Genomic DNA, 19,672 nt, shown 5'->3' with positions numbered 1-19,672 from the left:
AACCTTTCATTGATTCAAGACGAAGATTTTTGGCTTTTCTTTCTTTTTGTTTCTTCTTTCTTTATTGATGGGTAACTTTTAAATTACTGGAACAAAGGAAAACGAACTTCGGGAAGGAGCTGGAACCAAGGCAACACCCTAAGATTCTAGCAGAGAACCTCCAAGGAAACGCCCACGACACAGGTCCGGGTTTTGCCTCCAGCTCCTAACAGCCCCGCCTCGAGTTTTTACTCCACCCAGTTTTCAGGACGCGTTCTAATTTCCGTCTCTCAGCAGTAGCTGCAGCCAATCGGCTCACTGGGCAGTCGAGCTTTAGGAAGCGGCCTCTCTACCCAGCAACCCCACTGCATTGTGGGATTGCGGCGGAGTCGGTGCTGTAGAAAGATTTTCGTCCACGCTCTAGGCGAGTACAGGAGTCAACAAGGTCCAGCACCGCCATGGCGGCGCACCTGAAAAAGCGGGTGTATGAGGAGTTCACTAAAGTGGTTCAGGTAAGCTCTGGCAGAAAAAGTCATGGACTGGTCTGCGCGGGAAGGTTGTCCGGACCCAGACTGTTCTCCAAATAGGCGCCTAAGTTTGTGTGTAGCAGGCTTAGGTTTAGGTTTCTAGGCTGCACGTCAGGCAGGGGGCGTGTTAGATCGAGGCCGCTGTTCTCATGTGTACTCTGACTTTGGTTTTTGTTGTTTGTTTTGTTTTGTTTTGTTTTAAAAGCATGCTAAGTTATCACTCTAGCCCAAAGTCACACTCCCAGCCCACTTGAAAAAGACAAAACAAAATCATTAGGACAAACAAGTGCTGTATAGTTTAAAAAACTGTCAGGTATCTTATTTTAATGTCTCACAACTTGGTTGTTCCAGATAGGGTTACATTTGCATCCTCCTGTCCTCAGTTGGTGACAGAACGCCTCCTGACTCTTGTACCCCTAACTTTCAGAGACTAGTTAGGCTTTCTGCAAAGCCCCAAGGGGCTGACTAAAGGTCTGTAGAATTCAAGGCTCGGATAAAGCAGTCAAGAGTCACAGGACTGCAGTTCCGTCATCCTCCCTCGGAGTCTTTTAAAGGTGGACCAAGCCCCTGTCAGAACTGTCAGTGTGCTCCATAGTATCTCTGTAGAAGAGTTATATTCTGCTTCTTAGATTTTCATATGTATACAGATACATGCAAAATATGTATCTTGAGGAATACTTCCAAATTTTTTATTTTTTGTAGTAGGGGAGATTGAATCTAGGGCCTAATGCTTGCTGAGGGATGTGATCTACCACTGAGCTCACTTAGGGAGTTTGTTAAAATGCAGATTATGTTCAGTAGGTTGGTGCAATATCTGCATTTTGACCAGGCTCCAGTTTATGCCCGTGGATCGCCAACATTCTTAGATATTAAGGCAGAATGGTCCCGTTTAGGAAAAAAAATACATTTTTTGAAACAGGGTCTCACTCTGTAGCGCAGGCCGATCTTGATCATGGAGAAACCAGCTTGCCCTTTCTTCCCGTGTAGGGATTAAAGGTGTACATCACCATGCCTGATGGGAAATGATTCTTAAACCTTTCATTCATTCATTAATTCAACAGGGAAATTGTAAATTTTTAACAATATTTTCAAATACTTGAGTGATTTCTGTGTACCATGTGTGGTGGGAAGTCTTTGGCTGTCAGAACCCCTGCCTTTTGGGAGCGTATAGTCTAACTGGAGAGCCAGAGCCGTGTGATTATCACAAAGAGAACTACACTGGCAAGTCAGTATTCTCTCATTCTCCTTGGCATTTTCTCGTTTTCCTAAAACCAAGCTCTAACTTTCAGCTAGTATTTTTTCCCAGTCTGTCCTTTCTGCTGTCTTGGCACATTTGTTTATAGGCTACAGGTAAATTAGCATTCTCTTTATTCTTTTTCTTACAAGAGCTTAAAATTTTTTTGTTCTTTATGTTATGTGTATGGGTGTTCTGTCTGCATGTATGTCAGTGTACCACATGTGCAGTGCTCACAGAGCCCGAAGAGGGCATCAGATCCCCTGGAACTGGAATTACAGCTGGTCTTGAGTCACCATGTGGGTGCTGGAATTGAACCTGGGTCCTCTGCAAGAGCAAGAAGTGTTCTTTACACCTGAATCATCTCTGCAGGTCCAGCTTTTTTAAAAAACCAAACCAAACCAAACCAAAACAAAAACCAAGGTCCCAGCCGAGGGGGAGGGGGTTAAGGAGAGTTGGCACATGCCTTTAATCCCATCACTTAGGAAGCAGAGGCAGGTGGATTTCTGTGAGTTTGAAGCAAGTTCCAGGACAACAAGGGCTACACAGAGAAATCTTGTTCAGGGGGTGGAGGCGGGGGTGGGGGTGGGGGGAGACACAAAACAAAATAACTAAGACGAGGTCAGGTATAGTCCAGGTGCTGAAAACTTGCAATGTACCTGAGGTTGAATTTTAAACCTCCTACCTCCACTTCCTCGTTTATGCAGGGGATTGAACCTAGGGACTTGAGCATGGGAGGCAGGTACTCTACAAACTGAGCTACATTCCCAACAGCCCTCATGTAATAACTTTGAATATTGGCTCTAATATTTTATTGTTCCTTTTTTTTTTTTTAAATATATAGTAAGTTCTGAACTTTTTGAATGAGTCAAGGGTCAGAAGCTTTTCTAGCTTTTCAGAGCTCCTGCATCTGTGGTTTTCTTTCTGGAATTTCTGGCTCTGCATTCCTTCCCTTCCTCCCTCTTCCCTTCCCTCCCCCCTTTCCTCATTAAAGATATATTTTTATTTGTGTGTATGTCTGTATGAATGTATTTCATGTGTTATATGCCTGTGAAGGCCAGATGGTGTCAGATCACTGGAGCTGGAGTTAACGCATTTGCAAGCCACCTGCCCTTCGTGCTGGGGACTGAACGTGGGTCCTCTGAGGGAGCAGCGAGTGCTTTATTGCTAAACCATCTCTCTGTCCCTCTCCCCCTCTTTCTCTATTGTAGGTAGAATAAGCTTGGCAGCTTTACAGGATTTGCTTGTTTGTTTTGCTTTTTTTTTTTTAAGTTAGAGGCATTTAGAGCATTCGTGTTTTTACAGTGTCGCTTCTTTCTCCCTCCTTTCCTTTTCTAGCATGCCATGTTTCATGCACTTCTATAGTTGTCTATTTCATACAGAGCGCCTTTGCTTTCCAACCTGATTAAAAGTTCAGCAGGTTAGTTTCCCTGTTGCTTCCACCCACTGTGTACTCAACTGCCTGATCCCATCTCCCAGTGCTGCTGTCCTTGCTAGTGTCTGTATGTCCCCCACCATGTGTGTTCCTCGAGGGCAGAAATAACAGAGCCTGGCTCCATAAAAGTTACTGACAGTGGCAGAGATGATTCCCTTTTTTACATATCCACTCTAAGGAAAAAATCATTCCTCACTCTTGAGCCAGCTGCAGTCCAAGTAAATTTGTGTTTTAGAGCCTCCTGCTTCTGCTGCCTGAGTGCTAGGGTTGCAGGTATGTGCCCCCAGTCATTGGAAAAACTAATTTTTTAATTTTATATTTTACATTTTCTACGTATAGTTATCATAGAGTATTAAAATCTTTGTGCTCCTGGTGTTTAATCTTTGTTATAAAGATGAGGAGGGGACAGGAACTGGCATGTGTTTAGTGCTTATCACATGTACAGTAAAGGCAGGATACAATAGGTTTCTCACATATCCCCTGGGAACAGTATTGGAATGCCCTTTTATAGATGAGACTTCACCTAGCTAACAGTGTACAATTCTTTTGACGTCAAAGCCACATTTTTCCATGTTATATAATGTTTCTGACTATAATTATCCTGATAGAGAAATTTTGAGGGAAATGATTGTAACCTACACTAAAATACTATATTAGTAAAGAAAATACTATATTAGTAAAGAAAATTATTGAGTACTGGGCGGTGGTGGCGCATGCCTTTAATCCCAGCACTTGGGAGGCAGGGGCAGGCAGATTTCTGAGTTCGAGGCCAGCCTGGTCTACAGAGTAAGTTCCAGGACAGCCAGGGCTACACAGAGAAACCCTGTCTCAAAAAAACAAAAAAAAAAAAAAAAAAAAAAAAAAAAAAAAAGAAAAGAAAAAAAAGAAAAAGAAAATTATTGAGTATGATATTTATCTTATAGTTTTTTTTTCTCTGTCTGTCTATTGTGTCAGGTCTTAAGGAACCTATAGTGATAGGTTCCCTTCTATACAAATTTAAACACTTTTTGAACATTTATTTATTTTGTGCAAGTGTGTGTGTGTGTGTGTGTGTGTGTGTATGTGTGTGTTTGTTTAGAGTTGGTTCTTTTTTTTCTACCATGTGGGTTCTGGTGATGGAACTCAGGTCATAGTCATGCTTGGCAGCAAGCACCTTTATCCACTGAGCCATCTCACTGGCCTCAGTATTTCTCAGTTCTATTAGCTAAGCATATGTATTAGAAGGGAAAAATTATCTCCATCCAATGGCTGCACGTTAAATTTACAGATTCTGTTTTCACATCTTTACTGTCTTGCAGCAACAGCAGGAGGAAATTGCGACTAAAAAGCTCCGATTAACAAAACCAAGTAAATCTGCAGCTCTCCACATCGATCTGTGTAAAGCCACCTCCCCAGCAGATGCTTTGCAGTACCTACTCCAGTTTGCCAGAAAGCCTGTAGAGGCGGAAAGTGTGGAGGGTGTAGTCAGGATTCTCTTGGAACATTATTACAAGGTAAGAAGGCTGTAGGACCTGGTGGGGTTGTTTGTCAGAGCTGTGCTGTGTCTGCAGAATGGGGTAATGTTGCAGACGCAGGAAGGTGTGATTCATATGCTAGAGACTGTGGATACCAAGATTAAAATGAGGTATGTCTGCCCTCAGGAGCTTGCAGGGCAGTAGGAGGAGACAGGCATGCAAATAACCTGCTTAAGGTACTGTGAGCTCTGTGTGTGTGTGTGTGTAGAGTGAAGTGAGAACGCAGAGGAACACTAAGTATCAGCCACGTCTCTTTGCTTCATTCAACTCTGGAGTGTAGTTTGCTCATTCTCCTGCTGTTCCTGATTTAATTTAAGGCCCTCATGCCTACTGTGATAGCCCTCTTAGTTTGTTTTTAAAGCAAAGTGACATTTTTCTTTTTATAGAATGGCTTGCTTTGTAGCCCAGGATGGCATTGTATCCCTTAGAGCTGGAGTTACAAATGGTTGTGAGCCTCAGTCTAGGTGTTGGTAATCAAGCAGATCTTCTGAAAGAGCAGCAAGTGCTCTGAACTGCCCAGCCATCTCGCTAGCTCCTACCTATATTCATCTTTATAATGAGTTTGTCTTTATACTAACTCTGGCTGGTTTCGACTACTTTCTCTTTCTCTGTACTTATATATTAAGATTAATTTTACAGAAAAATTATGTTCCCAAAGTAATGCATATGGTAAATGGCATAGCATGAAGGATTTTAGGTCTTCTGACCAAATCTGTTTTCCATTCCCTTGCTTTAGGCCTGGTTGTATCTGGTGCTTCCTTAGAAACTAAATGAGCTGGTGGTAGTGCATGCCTATCATCCCAGAGCTGGGAAAGTTGAGGCAGGGGGATTGAGAGATTGTAGCCAGCCTGAGCTGCACAGTGAGCTTCAGGCTATCTAGGACTATAGAAGCAGACCTTGTCTCAGGAAATCAAAAACAAGGCCAGTGAGGTTGGCTCAGTCAGGTAAAGGTGCTTACTGTGTAAAGCTGACTCCCGGAATTGAATTCCCAGAACCCTTATAAAGAAGCAGGATGCTAGCCAGGCAGTGGTGGTGCACGCTTTTAATCTCAGCATTTAGGAGGCAGAGGCAGGCAGATCACTAAGTTTGGGAGTTTGAGGCCAGTCCAGGACAGCTACACAGAGAAACCCTGTCTTGAAAAACCAAGAGAAAGAGAAAAAGAGAGAGAGAAAGAGAGAGAGAGAAAGAAAGAGAGAGAGAGGATATTATGGCATATTGGTAATTCCAGCATTCCTATGGAGAGAAAGGAGGCAGAAGCACAAGAATCTCCTGAAAGTGTGTGGCACATGTATACATGCACACACATATACACATATACAGACATAAATAATAAATGGAAAATAAAAAATAAAACCACAACCAAAAATATATGGGTGAAGTGTGTGTGTATTAGGGGGATGGGGGTGGGGGTGGGGGCAGTCACATTTGGATGGTAGTTTATTTTTTTCCAACCCAAATTTAAACACTTTTGTCATTGGTATAGAAAGGTTATTTAATGTCGACACTGACAAGACCCCTCCTTACCCCATCCAGTTTCATATATATTCATTAAACATCTTTTCAGTGTTGAGTATTGTGCCATGTACTTAACTATATAGTATGATAAAGAACAACTTAGTTTTTATCTTGAGGAGACATTTCTTATCACAGCAATCTTAGAGATTAACTTCCAACTCTACACTAAAATGGCCAGACATCACATTTTCCTTTCTCCCTTGAAGCTAGAGCCCAGGCACATGATCTACCCTCAGTTAGTTGCACTTGCTTGTACCAGCCTTCAACTCAGGACCTAGTGGTCCACCGATGCAGGGTTCTTCCTAGTGGTCACAGCGGCCACCCTGGCTCCCACTCTCCATCCAGCCATGATGCTGGGTGTCCAGGTCAGCCATGTTGGTGGGGAAACGGCTATGACGTCCAGCATTGACTGAGTAGTGGAGATAAGATACGTTTAGTGTCAAATGCACATTTTTTTGGTTTTAGAGGCTAACTACAAGAAGACATAAACATTTCCATTTGCTGTATTGAGGAGCAAGGCTGTCGCTTGAGGTGTATGAAGTTAATTTTTTAGAAATGAAGCTTTGGAATAGTTGGATCTTTGAATATCCTTTGGGATGTCAGTTTCCTGTGTCCTGTATGTTTGCTAGCTAAGAGCAGAGCATGGAATGACAGTTGTCTTTTGTTTTTTTTCTAGGAAAATGATCCATCTGTGAGACTGAAGATTGCATCACTGTTGGGATTATTATCAAAGACTGCAGGGTTCTCTCCAGACTGCATAATGGAGGATGCCATTAACATACTGCAGAGTGAAAGTAAGTAAAGGCTGTGTAGTCAGAGCACAAGTCTTCAGTTCTTATGTACAGAATTTACAACGAAGGTTGCTGTTGATTTGCATTAAAAAGAACATTTCTTTTTTTTTTTTTTTTTTTTTTAAGATAAGGTCTTACTCTAGCCCAGGCTGTCCTGTAACTTACTAGGTACCAGAATGACCTAAAACTTGAAACTGAGTCTGACTGAGTCTCCTGGGTTATGTATATAAGCCTCGTGTCTTCTTCTTAAAAAGGAATTTGAAGATGGTTTAATAGAGACATGTACATGTATTTATTTTAAGGATAAAATATAGTTTTATGGTCTAAGGATGTAGCTCAGTTGGTAGAATGCTTATCTGGCCTAGCATTCATGAAGCTGTGGGTTTAGTCTCCGTCACTGCATAAACTGAGCAGGTCATAGCTCAGTTGGAAGAGTGCTTACCTAGAATGAAGTCCTAGGTTCGAATCCCTCCCCCCCCAGCCCCTCTCATCAGCACATAAAGTGCACATGGTGGATCACATGTAATTCTAGCACTTAGAGGTAGAGGTAGGAGACTCAAAAGTTTAGAGTCACCGGACAGTGGTAGCACACACCTTTAATCCTAGCACTTGTGAGGCAGAGGCAGGTGGATTTCTGAGTTCCAGGCCAGCCTGGTCTACAGAATGAGTTCCAGGACAGCCAGGGCTACACAGAGAAACCCTGTCTCAAAAACCAAAACCAAACCAAACCAAAATAATAATAATAAAAAAAAAGTTTAGAGTTATCTTTGCCTGCATAGAGAGTTAAAAGTCAGAACTTAAGGTTCTGTCTCTGCCTATAGCTTTATTTTAATATCATTGTGACCTTACAAAGTGCTGTATATTTATTATACCTTATTTCACATAGATAGATATTAATTTTAAAAATTCTTTAAAAATAATTCCAAGTATTTTTTTGTTTTGGTTTGGCTTTTTGGTATTTTTGAGACATGGTCTCATTACGTGTAGGTCTGGTTGGCCTTGAACTCACTATATAGACCAGGTGTGCCTCACAACTCAACAGAGGTCTGCCTGCCTCTGTCTTGAAGTGTTCAGATTAAAGGAATGCATCTCCAAGTATATTTTTAAAATGTTATTTTATAGCCAGGCAGTGGTGGTACACACTTTTCATTCTAACACTTGGGAGCAGAGCCAGGCCTTTGTCTGTGAGTGCAAAGCCAGCCTCGTCTACAGAGTGAGTTCTAGGGCAGCCAGGACTACACAGGCGAGCCTCGTCTACAGAGTGAGTTCTAGGGCAGCCAGGACTACACAGAGAAATGATGTCTTGAAAAATGACCAAATAACAAAAAGTTTTATGTTTTTTTTGTGTATGCATGTGTGCGTGCATGTGTGTGTGTATTCCTTCAGAGGCCAGAAGAAGATAGAGTCAGATCCCCCAAAGCTGAGGATACAGATAATTGTGAGCTGCCCGATGGGGATTCTGGGTACTGAATTCAGGATCTCCCAAGATCAGCACGCCCTCTTAACTGCTGCACCATTTCTCCAGCTCCTAATGTTTCTATTTTATACATAAGTAAAGAAACGCTCAGCGAAGTTTAGTAGTTCGTCCAGGCTACATGGTGTGTGGCAAAGTTGACTGTTGCTTGGTGGATAAGAGGTAGAGCAGAGTAATGTGCATGTCAATAAGAGGCAGAGAGCTGGGGAAACCAGGAGGTATTTAAGGAACTTGAATGGGTTTTGTTTTTGACAGAGCACCAGGGAGTAGTGAGGTGCTTTGAGGGTAAATGATAAGTCTTGAGTGCTGAGGAACTGAAAGGTATTTTGTAGGCAGTGTAGGAATGTGAAGTTTTATGATTGAGGACATACAATGATCAAGTCAAGTTTTAGAAAGAATATGGTACCTCTGAGGAATTTGGTTTGATATTGGGGAATCATTTACTGACCATGTAGAAATATACAGTCTGCAGATGCATTATTGCTCAGAAACTCAGGAGAGAAACTGGGATTCAGGATTTAAAGTTTTATGTGTGTGTGTGTGTGTGTGTGTATGTGTGTGTGTGTGTGTGTGTGTGTGTGTATGACAGCTTTGTGTGTAGGTTTCCGTGAAGGCCAGAAAAGAGTGTTGGGTCCATAGGAGCTGGAATTCCAGGCAGTTGTAAGCTGCTTGACATGGGTGTGGGAAACAAATTTCAGTCCTCTGAATTAGGGACAAACTCTCTTAACCACTGAGCCAGCTCTAGCCCAGGATTCAAGATTTAGATTAGATTTTTGGTTTATCAGAGATAAGCTTTGTAAGTTTTAGTTAGCTTTTTGTGGATGTTATATAATGTTATCTTTATAAGGAAATAAATCAGTATGACATTGGGGGTATCTTTGCCTCTTCTGTTATCTATGACTACCTTTTCATATCTGTGGCTTGTTCCATATGTGACTCCCTTCTGCTGTTGGATCTGAGAGCCTTACACATGGTGGGCACATGTTTTACTATAGAACTAAACTTCTAACTATGGCCAAGATCACTTGAATTACCTAAAATCCTCTTGTATCCCACCAACATTATAAGGACTATATTTTGAAAGACAGAAGAGCATGTGTGTGTGTATGTATGTGTGTGTGTTGTTTGTTTGCTCAAGTTTTACTTTTGCTTTTTATGTTTTCTTATGAAACAGTTCCTAGCCAGTAATTTCTGCTGATCACAGATTTGTTTAATAGTCACTTGTCAAGCATCCATTTGATCATTGTGATGGGAAAATACATCAAAAGCATGCATTCAATCAGAAGTTCCAGAAGAGCCTTTATATAAAGATGATCTGGTTGAGAAGATTGACGTAGGCCTTTTGTTTGTTTGTTTTTTGATTTGGCCCTGTGCCATTTATTAGGTATTTATTGAGCACATATAAGTTATTCTAGATTTTGAGATAATGGAGGTGAATAAAGTATGGTCTTTGTCATCAAGCATCTTTGTGTTTTTAGTTTAGTGTGACGGAAAAATAAGTAAAGTTTCATGCTTTGTGTGGAACAAGAGAACATGGACAATTCATCCTCTTGGGGATCAGGATCGCTCCAAGGGTTATTAGGTGCACCCTGAAGGCTGAGAGGACAAGTTCTAGGTAGTCAAGTTAGCCTGAGAGAGATGAGTTAGAAGTGCAGGAGGTTGGGAAAGTACTAGAATAGACGTGTAAGAGTAGCCAGGTGTGGCAGCACACACCCGTAGTGCCAGCAGGAGATGGAGGCAGCACATTCAGAGTCCTGTGTCAGCTTTGGCTACACTGAAAGTTCAGGGCTACATGAGACCTGTCTCAAAACAAGCACAGAAAAGATTGAAACTTGCAGAGATGAGTTACAAAAGGCAGGTTAGAGGTCGAGAGAAATTTGTGAATGGCATGTCTGCATGTTTGGATTTTGCTTGGAAGGTTTTTTTTTCATCTTCATGTACCGTTTTTCCATTTTCTTTTGTTTTTTTTTTTTCAAGAAAGGGTTTCTCAGTGGAACTCGATTTGTAACTCAGAAATCCACCTGCCTCTGCCTCCCAAGTCCTGAGATTAAAGGTGTGACCACCACACTCAGCTGTTGTACCGTTTGTTTGTTTGTTGACACAGGCAATGTTTTCCTGCTTTAGTTGACTTCTAATTCACTAGCCACTGATACTAAATGTTTTTGAAAGACCTACTTTGTGCATAGGACTATGCCCAATCCTAAATCTCAAATTTCTAAGACCCAATTCCTTTGGAAATTTAGCGTTTAATTGAGGGGATAAAAGATTAGACAGAAATAAGTGAGTAAGTAAATAAATAAGTAAATAAGAGTCTACATTCCTTCCCAAAGTAAGTTAGTGTTGATAGTGCTCTCTTGAAATTTTGTAATTCAACCTTTCCTCTTTCCTAGAGTCTCATCAAGTCCTAGCTCAACTCTTAGACACGTTGCTTGCAATTGGCAGTAAACTACCAGAGAATCAAGCTACCCAAGTGCGACTAGTGGACGTAGCCTGCAAGGTAAGAGGGTCTTCGTGAATTCTCTGCCCTGTTGTTTTTAAACAAAATATCTTTTTTTTGGTTTTTTCGAGACAGGGTTTCTCTGTGTAGCCCTGGCTGTCCTGGAACTCGCTTTGTAGACCAGGCTGGCCTCGAACTCAGAAATCCATCTGCCTCTGCCTCCCAGTGCTGGGATTAAAGGCGTGTGCCACCACCGCCCAGCCTTTTAAACGAAATCTTAAAAGTTCGATTTTATTAACTCGAAAGCCAGGTACAGGGTGAAAGCCTGGTAGCTCAGAGAAGTAGAGGAAGAACCCTGCTGATCTTCCTCAGCTGACACCTGAGAAGGAAAAGGAGGCTTTCCTCCATGCCAGCTCAAAAAAGTCTCTAACTCAATGTCCTCCCTTCTATCTCCTGTGTGTCTTTCTATCCGTTCTCCTGACTTCCTTTTACTTTATGGTTATTTCCTATGTCCACTTCCTGTCAACTTGTTGCTTGCTCAGCCTCTTGACCTGTGGTTGACTTTTTTTGTTTTTTGTTTTTTGTTTTTTTGTTTGTTTTTTTGTTTTTTTTTTTGAGACAGGGTTTCTCTGTGCAGTCCTGGCTGTCCTGGAACTCACTCTGTAGACCAGGCTGGCCTTGAACTCAGAAATCCGCCTGCCTCTGCCTCCCAAGTGCTGGGATTAAGTGTGGTTGACTTTATTAATCCTGTTTACAATAAACAGAAAGCTCTTGGATTAAAGGTGTGTGCTACGGCTGAGCCACACCACAACTAGAAATGGGTTTTTCTAGTAAACAGCACAATCTTGGGGTTCACAGTATAATCAAATACCCTGTAACACAGTGTAGTCCTCAGAGTGAACTTTAAGAACTCTTGGCGACTGTAAAAGCTGCTCTTTTTAATCCTTGGTGTTTGGAAATTAAGCTAAGTGCTGTAGTAATTCTTTAAAACAAGCACATTTATGAGATTATTGGGTGTAGGAGACAGGAGAGTCCTGACATAGGAAGTGAGAGGAGATCTGGCAGGAGTTAGCTTTCTCCTTCCATCATGTGGCTTTGAGATTGGTATTAAACCTGGCTGCCAGAGCCTTTCCCACTGAGCTGACTTGCTGACCCTGCTATGATGATTCTTGTGAGAAAGAGTAGCTTGGATTAAAGTAGTGGGAAGATGGAAGGCATGAGATGGTAGATTTTGAGAATTATTTAGGAAGTAGTATGACATTGATTTTATTTATTTGTTTGTTTTTATTTTTTTCTGATCCAGGCTTGCCTCATACTTGCTATGTAGACCAGGCTAGCCTCAAACACACTGAGTTCCACTTGCCTCTGCCTCCCAAGGCATGTACCACCACACTAAACCTGTTTCTATTTATTGACGGACTAGTGCTGTTACTAGAGATGTGATTTGCTGGCTCACTCTATTAATGTGAAAATGGTTGCACTTTGTGGCCTAACGGAGTGCACAACAGACAGTTAGCAGCTGGCTTTCTCATGACAAATTTGTATGTGGTGGGGAGGGTACATTTGCCTGAGTGAGCACTTATAAGCCGGAGGTAAATGTCAGGTGTCCTTCTTTATTGCTCTTTATTTTTGAGACAAGGTCTTTTACTGACCTTGAGTTCTCTCCTCTGGCCTGTGAGCCCTTAGACCTGTCTGTCTCCACCCTATTACACTGGGGTTACAGGTGCACTGGGCCGCCATGATGAGGGGTAGAGGGTCTGGGGGCGGCTGGGATCAAGTCTCCATGCTTGAGTAACAGTCACTACTCACTGAGCCATGGCCCCGGCCTCACTTGGCAGTTATAATGATAACGGGTATGACGTGACCTGTGGGGGAAGGACATCATCATAAAATTATATTTGATGCCTGGAGGGTATGACTCAGTGTGCTAACATTGAGTAATATGTTGGTTATACGTCATTGTTGCCTGGTTACCTTAATAGAGGCTAGAAGGTTTTAGTTCAGTTGAAAATCAAGTAAAGCATATATAACAGATGTGACATATCTTCCAGGAGTTGTTTCAGGAAGTAGTTTGATTATGAAAAATGATGTATCCATACTAAATATGAGTTACTTTAAAAACTAATAATTGATGGTCATTGTCTGCCTCAACTCTGAGTTTTACTTTTCTATTCAGTGTCATATTTTTGTAGATGTTTTGAGTACTTATATATGAGGCCGTGTGGAGACAGAAGAGTAGGGTTTAACATTTTAAAAAATATTACTCTGTGTGTGTATGTGTGTGTGTGTGTGTGTACAAGCAGAGGTTAAGATGACAACTTTGTGCAGTTGATTCTCTCTTCCCACCTTTATGTGGGTTCCAAGGATTGAACTGAAGTTTCCTAGGCTTTCAAGGCAAGCATCCTTCACCTGCTAAGTCATCTCGTCAGCCCTCACAGTTTTCTTTTCTTAGATAATGTGCAGGCAAAGAATTAAATGAGGTAAAATTCTTGATGGAACATTTTTAGATTTTTTTTTCTGTGTTAAGATTAGAATCCAAGGCTTTAGGCATGATAGGCAAGACCTCTACTAGTGAGTTCCACACTCAGCCCGAGTGAGCCATTTTACAGTGGGGAGTCCCATGCTGAGAGCCCAGCTTCTTGAAAAGGAGCTTTCTCATGAGATTTCCTGTGTCTCCTGCCCATGTAAACCTGTGGTATTGAAACAGAAGTGAAGAGCCTGTGCAAAGCTAGGCAAGTGTGCTGCCACGGAGCTACAGCTACAGCCCTACTCAGTTACTCTTTACTTAGGAATATGGGGGATGCTGAGTTAGAGCAGGAGGAGAGGACTACATTTCTGAGAGACTATTCCCACATTAGAGACATTAGAGACAGAGTGACAGTGTGACAGAGACATGGGGCAGGGCCAGGGGGCAAGAAGGAGGGCAAAGGGAAATTAGTACTACATATTTAGATCAGTGATTACATGCATAGAAAAAAAGCTAGACATTTGGACTTGAAGGAACTAGATAACTTGTTTTGGCAGTTGTATGTGTGGCTGTTCCCTCCTGAAACTGTGTATGTAACTTTTTACCATCCTTACTGATTTAAGTGATGGTAGCAATAGCTAATATTAATACTATGGTTTAAAGCATATAAAGTTATTTTAAATATATTTTTATTTCTAAACTTAGCTTTTTTGATAGACCATAAGGAAGCCAGACGAGAAGTGTGCAGTTCTGAGACCAGACGACATGGCCAGTGGTCAGAGCTGTGGGCTGACACTGGCTTTCTTCTTTCCTACATCTCATGGATGATTTAAAACTTACTGTTCTTTCCTTCTCCATGTGTCCCTGGCAACCCTGGTACTCATGTTGTCTAGGCTGGCCTCTTTTATGTAATCCTCCTGTCTCAGCTTCTAAGTGCTAGGAGTACAAGCATGTGCTAACATACCCAGTTTTTTTTTTTTTTTTGTAGTTTTGACTATATTCCATAATTAATTTTGTAATCTTTTTCATCTCTTCATTTTTTTTGTTGTGCTTTACTATTTTTTTGTGTGTGCTTTACTATTTTAACATGAATCTCTTGGCATCATGTTGTACTTTGCAAGGACTTCGGAATATCTCTAAATGATATATTAAAGAATATTCAGGGTACACCATTTAGCAGGAACTCCTTAATAACATATGTGTTTGTATTAATTGCACTAAATATACCCTTGGCTTTGTTTTTGTTTTAGATTAGGATCCAAAAGACCCACATACTACATGTGATTACTCTAAAGTTTCTTTCAATCTCTTAAGACTGTTTTTGCCTTTTGTTTTTGTCTTTAAATGCCATTGAGTCATTTGTCTTGTGGAATAGTCCATTGTCTTTCTGTTTTGATTGCTTCCATTGGTGTCATGTAAATACTGACAGTATCTCTAGACCAGAAAGGCAGCTCACTGGATAAAAGCACTTGTCTTCCAAGCTTGGATTCAATCCTCAGAATCCATATTGCGGAGAAAAACTGACTCCTGAAAGTTGTCCTTTGATTTCCACATATGTACTGTGACATACATTTAACCAAACTCACATATGCACATCATACACGAACACATAATGGTGATGAATAACATTAAAGAAGGACAATGTTATCTTTACTCTCTGGCACACACTATCCCAGGTTCTTCCACAGAGTCTTACTTTGTAATCCTGCTGGCCTAGAACTCTGTATGTAGACTAGGTTGGCCTCAAATTTATAGAGATCTGTCTGACTCTGCCTCCTGAGTGCTGGACTTGAAGGTGTGTGCTACCATGCCATTTTGTTATCTGGTTCTTAGTTTATGTATGTATTTAGTTTGTGAGAATTCACTAAGCTTTAAACTCAAAAGAGTTTTTTCATGTTTCTCTCTGGCCATTAAAAGTTTCTAAAATTGGGTTTGAAGAGATGACTCTGCAAATAAGAGTGCATATTACTCTTGCAAAGGGCAGGAATTTGATTCCTACTACCTATGTTGGGCAGCTTATAGCCACCTGTACCTCTAACCCCAGAGGATCTGATACTTTCTTCTGGACTCTTTGTGGGCACCATCACTCACATATATAATAAATAAGTTAATTAATAAATTAGAAATAATATTTTGAGGAGGCAGATGAGTCCTTAGGCACTTTGGTGCTACACAGACCAGTGAGAATGAGAAGGGGTAGAGTGCTTTTTTCCCAGTTTTTTGTTTGTTTTTTAAGCTATCTTAATCATATTCTTTGGTTTTTTCTTTTATTTTTTAGCACCTGACAGATACTTCCCATGGTGTAAGGAATAAATGCCTGCAATTACTTGGCAACCTTGGCTCTTTGGAGAAAAGTATCACAAAGGATACTGAAGGCTTAACTGCCAGAGATGTCCAGAAGATTATCGGGGATTACTTCAGTGACCAAGATCCACGTGTCAGAACAGCAGCTATAAAAGCCATGGTAAATGTGATAAAAAGTAAAAGGGGATACTTTTTGTTTTTCTTTCTTTCTCTTCTCTTTTCTGAGATTGGGTCTGACTATCTGTAGACCTTGGATTTGGAGCAATCCTCCTGCTTTAGCCCCACGCTTGGTTCATCTCTAAGATAATGGAAGTAGATATATTCTAAAATCCCCCAGTACACATCTTATTGGTGGTGGCCCTATAAAACTGAAGATACAGGTTTCTGTATGACAAGTGTTGGGGTCCAGGAATTGCCCCACAAACCACATGAACACCAGTCTCACCAAACAGGGATAGTTTATTGAACACTCACGTCAGGACTGATTGATCAGTGATGCAGATCACATTCAGGAGCTGAGACTGAACCCCAAGCCAGAATGCAACAGAGCTTTTAAGCCTTAAATCCACAAACATCTGTACCAAGTTGTCCCCCAACCAGGATTTAGGGATAGGGGACTTCCTTAGAGATATGTCTTTGTGGTACACTTATCTTGTTCCCATTGGTTGGGTTATTCAGTTGTGGTAGGGCAACCTGTCTTATGCCAAGCAGGATGCCATTTACCCAGGGAGGTCTTGGGAACTTAAACTTTGTTTGACCACTTATTCAAAATGCAAGTTTTATTCAAAATGGCTATGGTAACGTCAGAAAGGCAGTTGTTATCTAAGCTTTAATGTGCTTTTCTTTGGGCTCTGTTGGGAGCCTTTATCTCTCTATCTGAAAGAAGGATTATATCATCTGTATTTGTTATAATGTCAAATCAGAGCTCTCCCTTAGGTATACTGGTTCCAGCAAGAAAGCGTGTGACTTGGTATTATGTTACAATAGGCATGTAGTAGGTGGTCTCTATAGAGATGTAGTTAAGAGAAGTATTTTTTGGGGAAGTCGTGGTAATCAGTTACTGAGCTTTTTTTTTTTCTTCTGGTGCTCAGAACTGAACCCAGGGCTTTGTAAATGATTGGCAAATATTCTACAGCTCCATTGAGCTGTATATCCAGCCTTCTTCTTTTTATTTCTTACCATTATTTCATCTTTTTCTAACACTTTGAAACAGTGCATGGATTAGAGTTATTAAATATCTTGAATGGTTATACAGAAAAGTCTTTGGCCATGTCTTATATTTAGACTGATTCTGGCTAAAGGTACCATCTTAGTCTGGTATGATGTGATATACGTGGGATGATGTGGAGACGTTAGAAATACTGACCTTCTGCACAAACGCTTAGGCTGTATTTTTATTATCTAGTTGCAGCTCCATGAAAGAGGACTGAAGTTACACCAAACGATTTATAATCAGGTACCTTAAGATGATTGCTATCTGGAAGGGGAGGAGCTTCGTGAAGCTGGGAGGGTGTCACACTTCTCAGAATCTGAAATCATGGGGACTTTAGCTGGCTAATAGCAGCCATATTTGTTGGGATAAATGTGAAACCATATCTGAAGCATACTTTTAAGAATGAAATGAAATATATATGTAATTCAATAGTACTAATGCATGTAAAAATATTTGTAAGATTGTGCAACTCAGGATGCATAAGTGCTAACTACATGAAAAAGGTATGATTAGAAGTAAGGGAAGTGGGCTGGGAATGTAACTGGGTGGGAGAAAGCTTGCCTAGCATGCACAAGGTCCTGGGTTCAATTCCCAGTACTGAAAGTAATAATAATTAGGACAATTTATAGTTATAGTCTTGCTTATCTACTGTATGGCTGGGCCATACTTGAAGTCAGTTCTGGCAGCACACATGGTGAACTAGAATGTCTCTGGAGGGGGACCAAGACCGTGGATCATATGAGGAGATGGCACATCAGTTTAGTATTTATTTAAAAAAAAAAGGCATAATGGAGTTGTAGAAAGGCTGTTCAGCTTAATCAAATGCCTTTCAAGTGGTATCTTGATGTTTGTTTGTTTGTTTGTTTGTTCGTTTGTTCGAGACGGGGTTTCTTTGTATAGCTCTGGCTGTTGTGGAACTAGTTCTGTAGACCAAAAACTGGCCTGAAACACGGAGACCGAGCAGCCTCTGTCTCCCTCCCAAGCTCTGGATCAAAGGGTGTGCGCCATCATGTCTGGCAGTCTGCATCTACCCTCACATCAGATCTTGTTATCTTTCCATGAATGTTTTTATCTCTTGGTGGGAGTGATAATTGGCCACACCTCTGGGACTAATGTGTGAATACCTTTTGGTACTATGGGCTTTGAGTGCGCTGAGCAGCTTTGCTAGGTTTGATGTTATTTACTTTCCACCTGGGATATGATGTTGCATAGTTAGAATACAGCCTGAAAAGCTTACAAGTGCTAATGTTTCTTTGTTGGGCAACAGCTCAAATAGTTAAAAGCACTTTGAAGTATTTTGATTGACATCCTTATCTAGTCATCCTATCTTTATTTCGAAAGTATTTGAAATTGAAAATCATCTGTGAGAATACAGGCTGACGAACATGTGATCCTTCTTTGCAGGCCTGTAAATTGCTCTCTGACGACTACGAGCAGGTGCGCAGTGCTGCAGTCCAGCTTATCTGGGTTGTCAGCCAGCTCTATCCTGAGAGGTCAGTAGGTGTCTGTCAGCCTTCTCACTGCTAAGCCGTTTGTCTCTCCTTCCACTGTACAAAAAGCCACCTAGAGAAAAAATATTGTTTGGAAGGCAGTGTGAAGTAGAAGGGGAGGATACAGGCTCTGATAATCAGACTGGAAATGAGCTCCACTTATAGTTATTTGGGACACACACACGCTCACACAGAGTTCTGTCTAGAGCTTACTTGTGTCAGATTCAGACTTCCAGGTCTGTTTTATATAGCTTCTAGGGGATTGAATGAGGGCTAGCACTCACTCTACCACAGAACTATATGTCCATCCCCAAGTTCTTGGTTTCTTCATAAGTCCTTGAACCCTTGGTGGGTTACACACTCTTATTCAAAACATTGAACGTTTGCAGTGCAGCTAAAGTCAGTGGATCCTTTTCCCTGGGTGATAGGTTTGCTGAAGAGTCTTTCAGTCGAGGGTTTCCTGCATGCGGTTTTCATGAGTTTCCTCGGAGTGCTGAGCTTGCAGCTCAGGCGCATGCTGTGTCATATGTGGCTCTCCCTTGCCTTTTATTTAGTATCGTTCCAATACCTTCCTCTAATGAAGAAATCCGTCTAGTTGATGATGCATTTGGAAAAATTTGCCACATGGTCAGTGATGGCTCCTGGGTGGTTCGTGTTCAAGCTGCAAAGCTATTGGTAAGTTACACTTTTTTTTTTTTTTAAATGAACACAATGCTTAAGTTGTTACAAACATTTTGAGAAACCATAGACATGGTCAGGTATGTCTCATTTTTAGAAACCCATAATTTCTCCAATGGTTTAACTCTGACCCTCCCCCCGTTTTGCATTATATGCTGCATTACTGTTTATTTACAAATAGGACTGACTTGAATATGTCATTAATAAAGTCAAGTGTCAATCCAAGCTCTACATCAAAGCAAGCGTTAGTCCCTGGACTGTGACATCATTCATTTGTTCCTGCACAGAGATTGGGGGTAACCACACCATGCATACTTTCCTGCTCGGAGGTTGTGGGTGGAGTGTCAGGGAGAAGCACACAAGTAAGTAGTAAAGGGTTAAAGCCTCACCACTCATGTTTAAGAGCGTGCAGTCTTCTACCATGTGGGAGCCAGGGATTAACCTCAGGGCTCCAGACTTGGTAGCAAATGCCCTTACCCAGTGAGCCATCACATTAGCCTATAAATTATAGTTTTCTTGTCTATAAAATGACGAATCTAGTACAAAAGTGAGAGTTAAAAAGGATTAAAGATTGCCTATAAAAAGTGCATATGAGTAAGTATATGTATGTATGC

At 41.2% G+C, this 19,672-nt stretch overlaps 1 protein-coding gene across 2 annotated transcripts in view; it reads left to right on the top strand.

Moving 5' to 3' along the window:
• The first annotated feature begins 296 nt into the window (after nt 1-296).
• The window catches only part of Ints4 (integrator complex subunit 4), a 57,483-nt gene continuing 38,107 nt past the window's right edge, over nt 297-19,672 (top strand). Inside the window, exons 1-8 of one of the 2 annotated variants that reach the window (XM_028770586.1) lie at nt 297-491; nt 4,474-4,668; nt 6,881-6,998; nt 10,860-10,966; nt 15,652-15,837; nt 17,083-17,133; nt 18,295-18,383; nt 18,935-19,055. In XM_028770586.1, the coding sequence (XP_028626419.1) occupies nt 438-491; nt 4,474-4,668; nt 6,881-6,998; nt 10,860-10,966; nt 15,652-15,837; nt 17,083-17,133; nt 18,295-18,383; nt 18,935-19,055 (921 nt within the window). In that variant the 5' untranslated portion in view covers nt 297-437. The remainder of the gene's footprint in view (nt 492-4,473; nt 4,669-6,880; nt 6,999-10,859; nt 10,967-15,651; nt 15,838-17,082; nt 17,134-18,294; nt 18,384-18,934; nt 19,056-19,672) is intronic. The other variant, XM_028770585.1, reaches the window with a different exon arrangement.

This window comes from Grammomys surdaster, unplaced genomic scaffold, assembly GCF_004785775.1.
Source record: "Grammomys surdaster isolate TR1022 unplaced genomic scaffold, NIH_TR_1.0 203, whole genome shotgun sequence".
Taxonomy (NCBI): domain Eukaryota; kingdom Metazoa; phylum Chordata; class Mammalia; order Rodentia; family Muridae; genus Grammomys; species Grammomys surdaster.
This window is presented reverse-complemented; position numbering and strand designations above follow the sequence as displayed.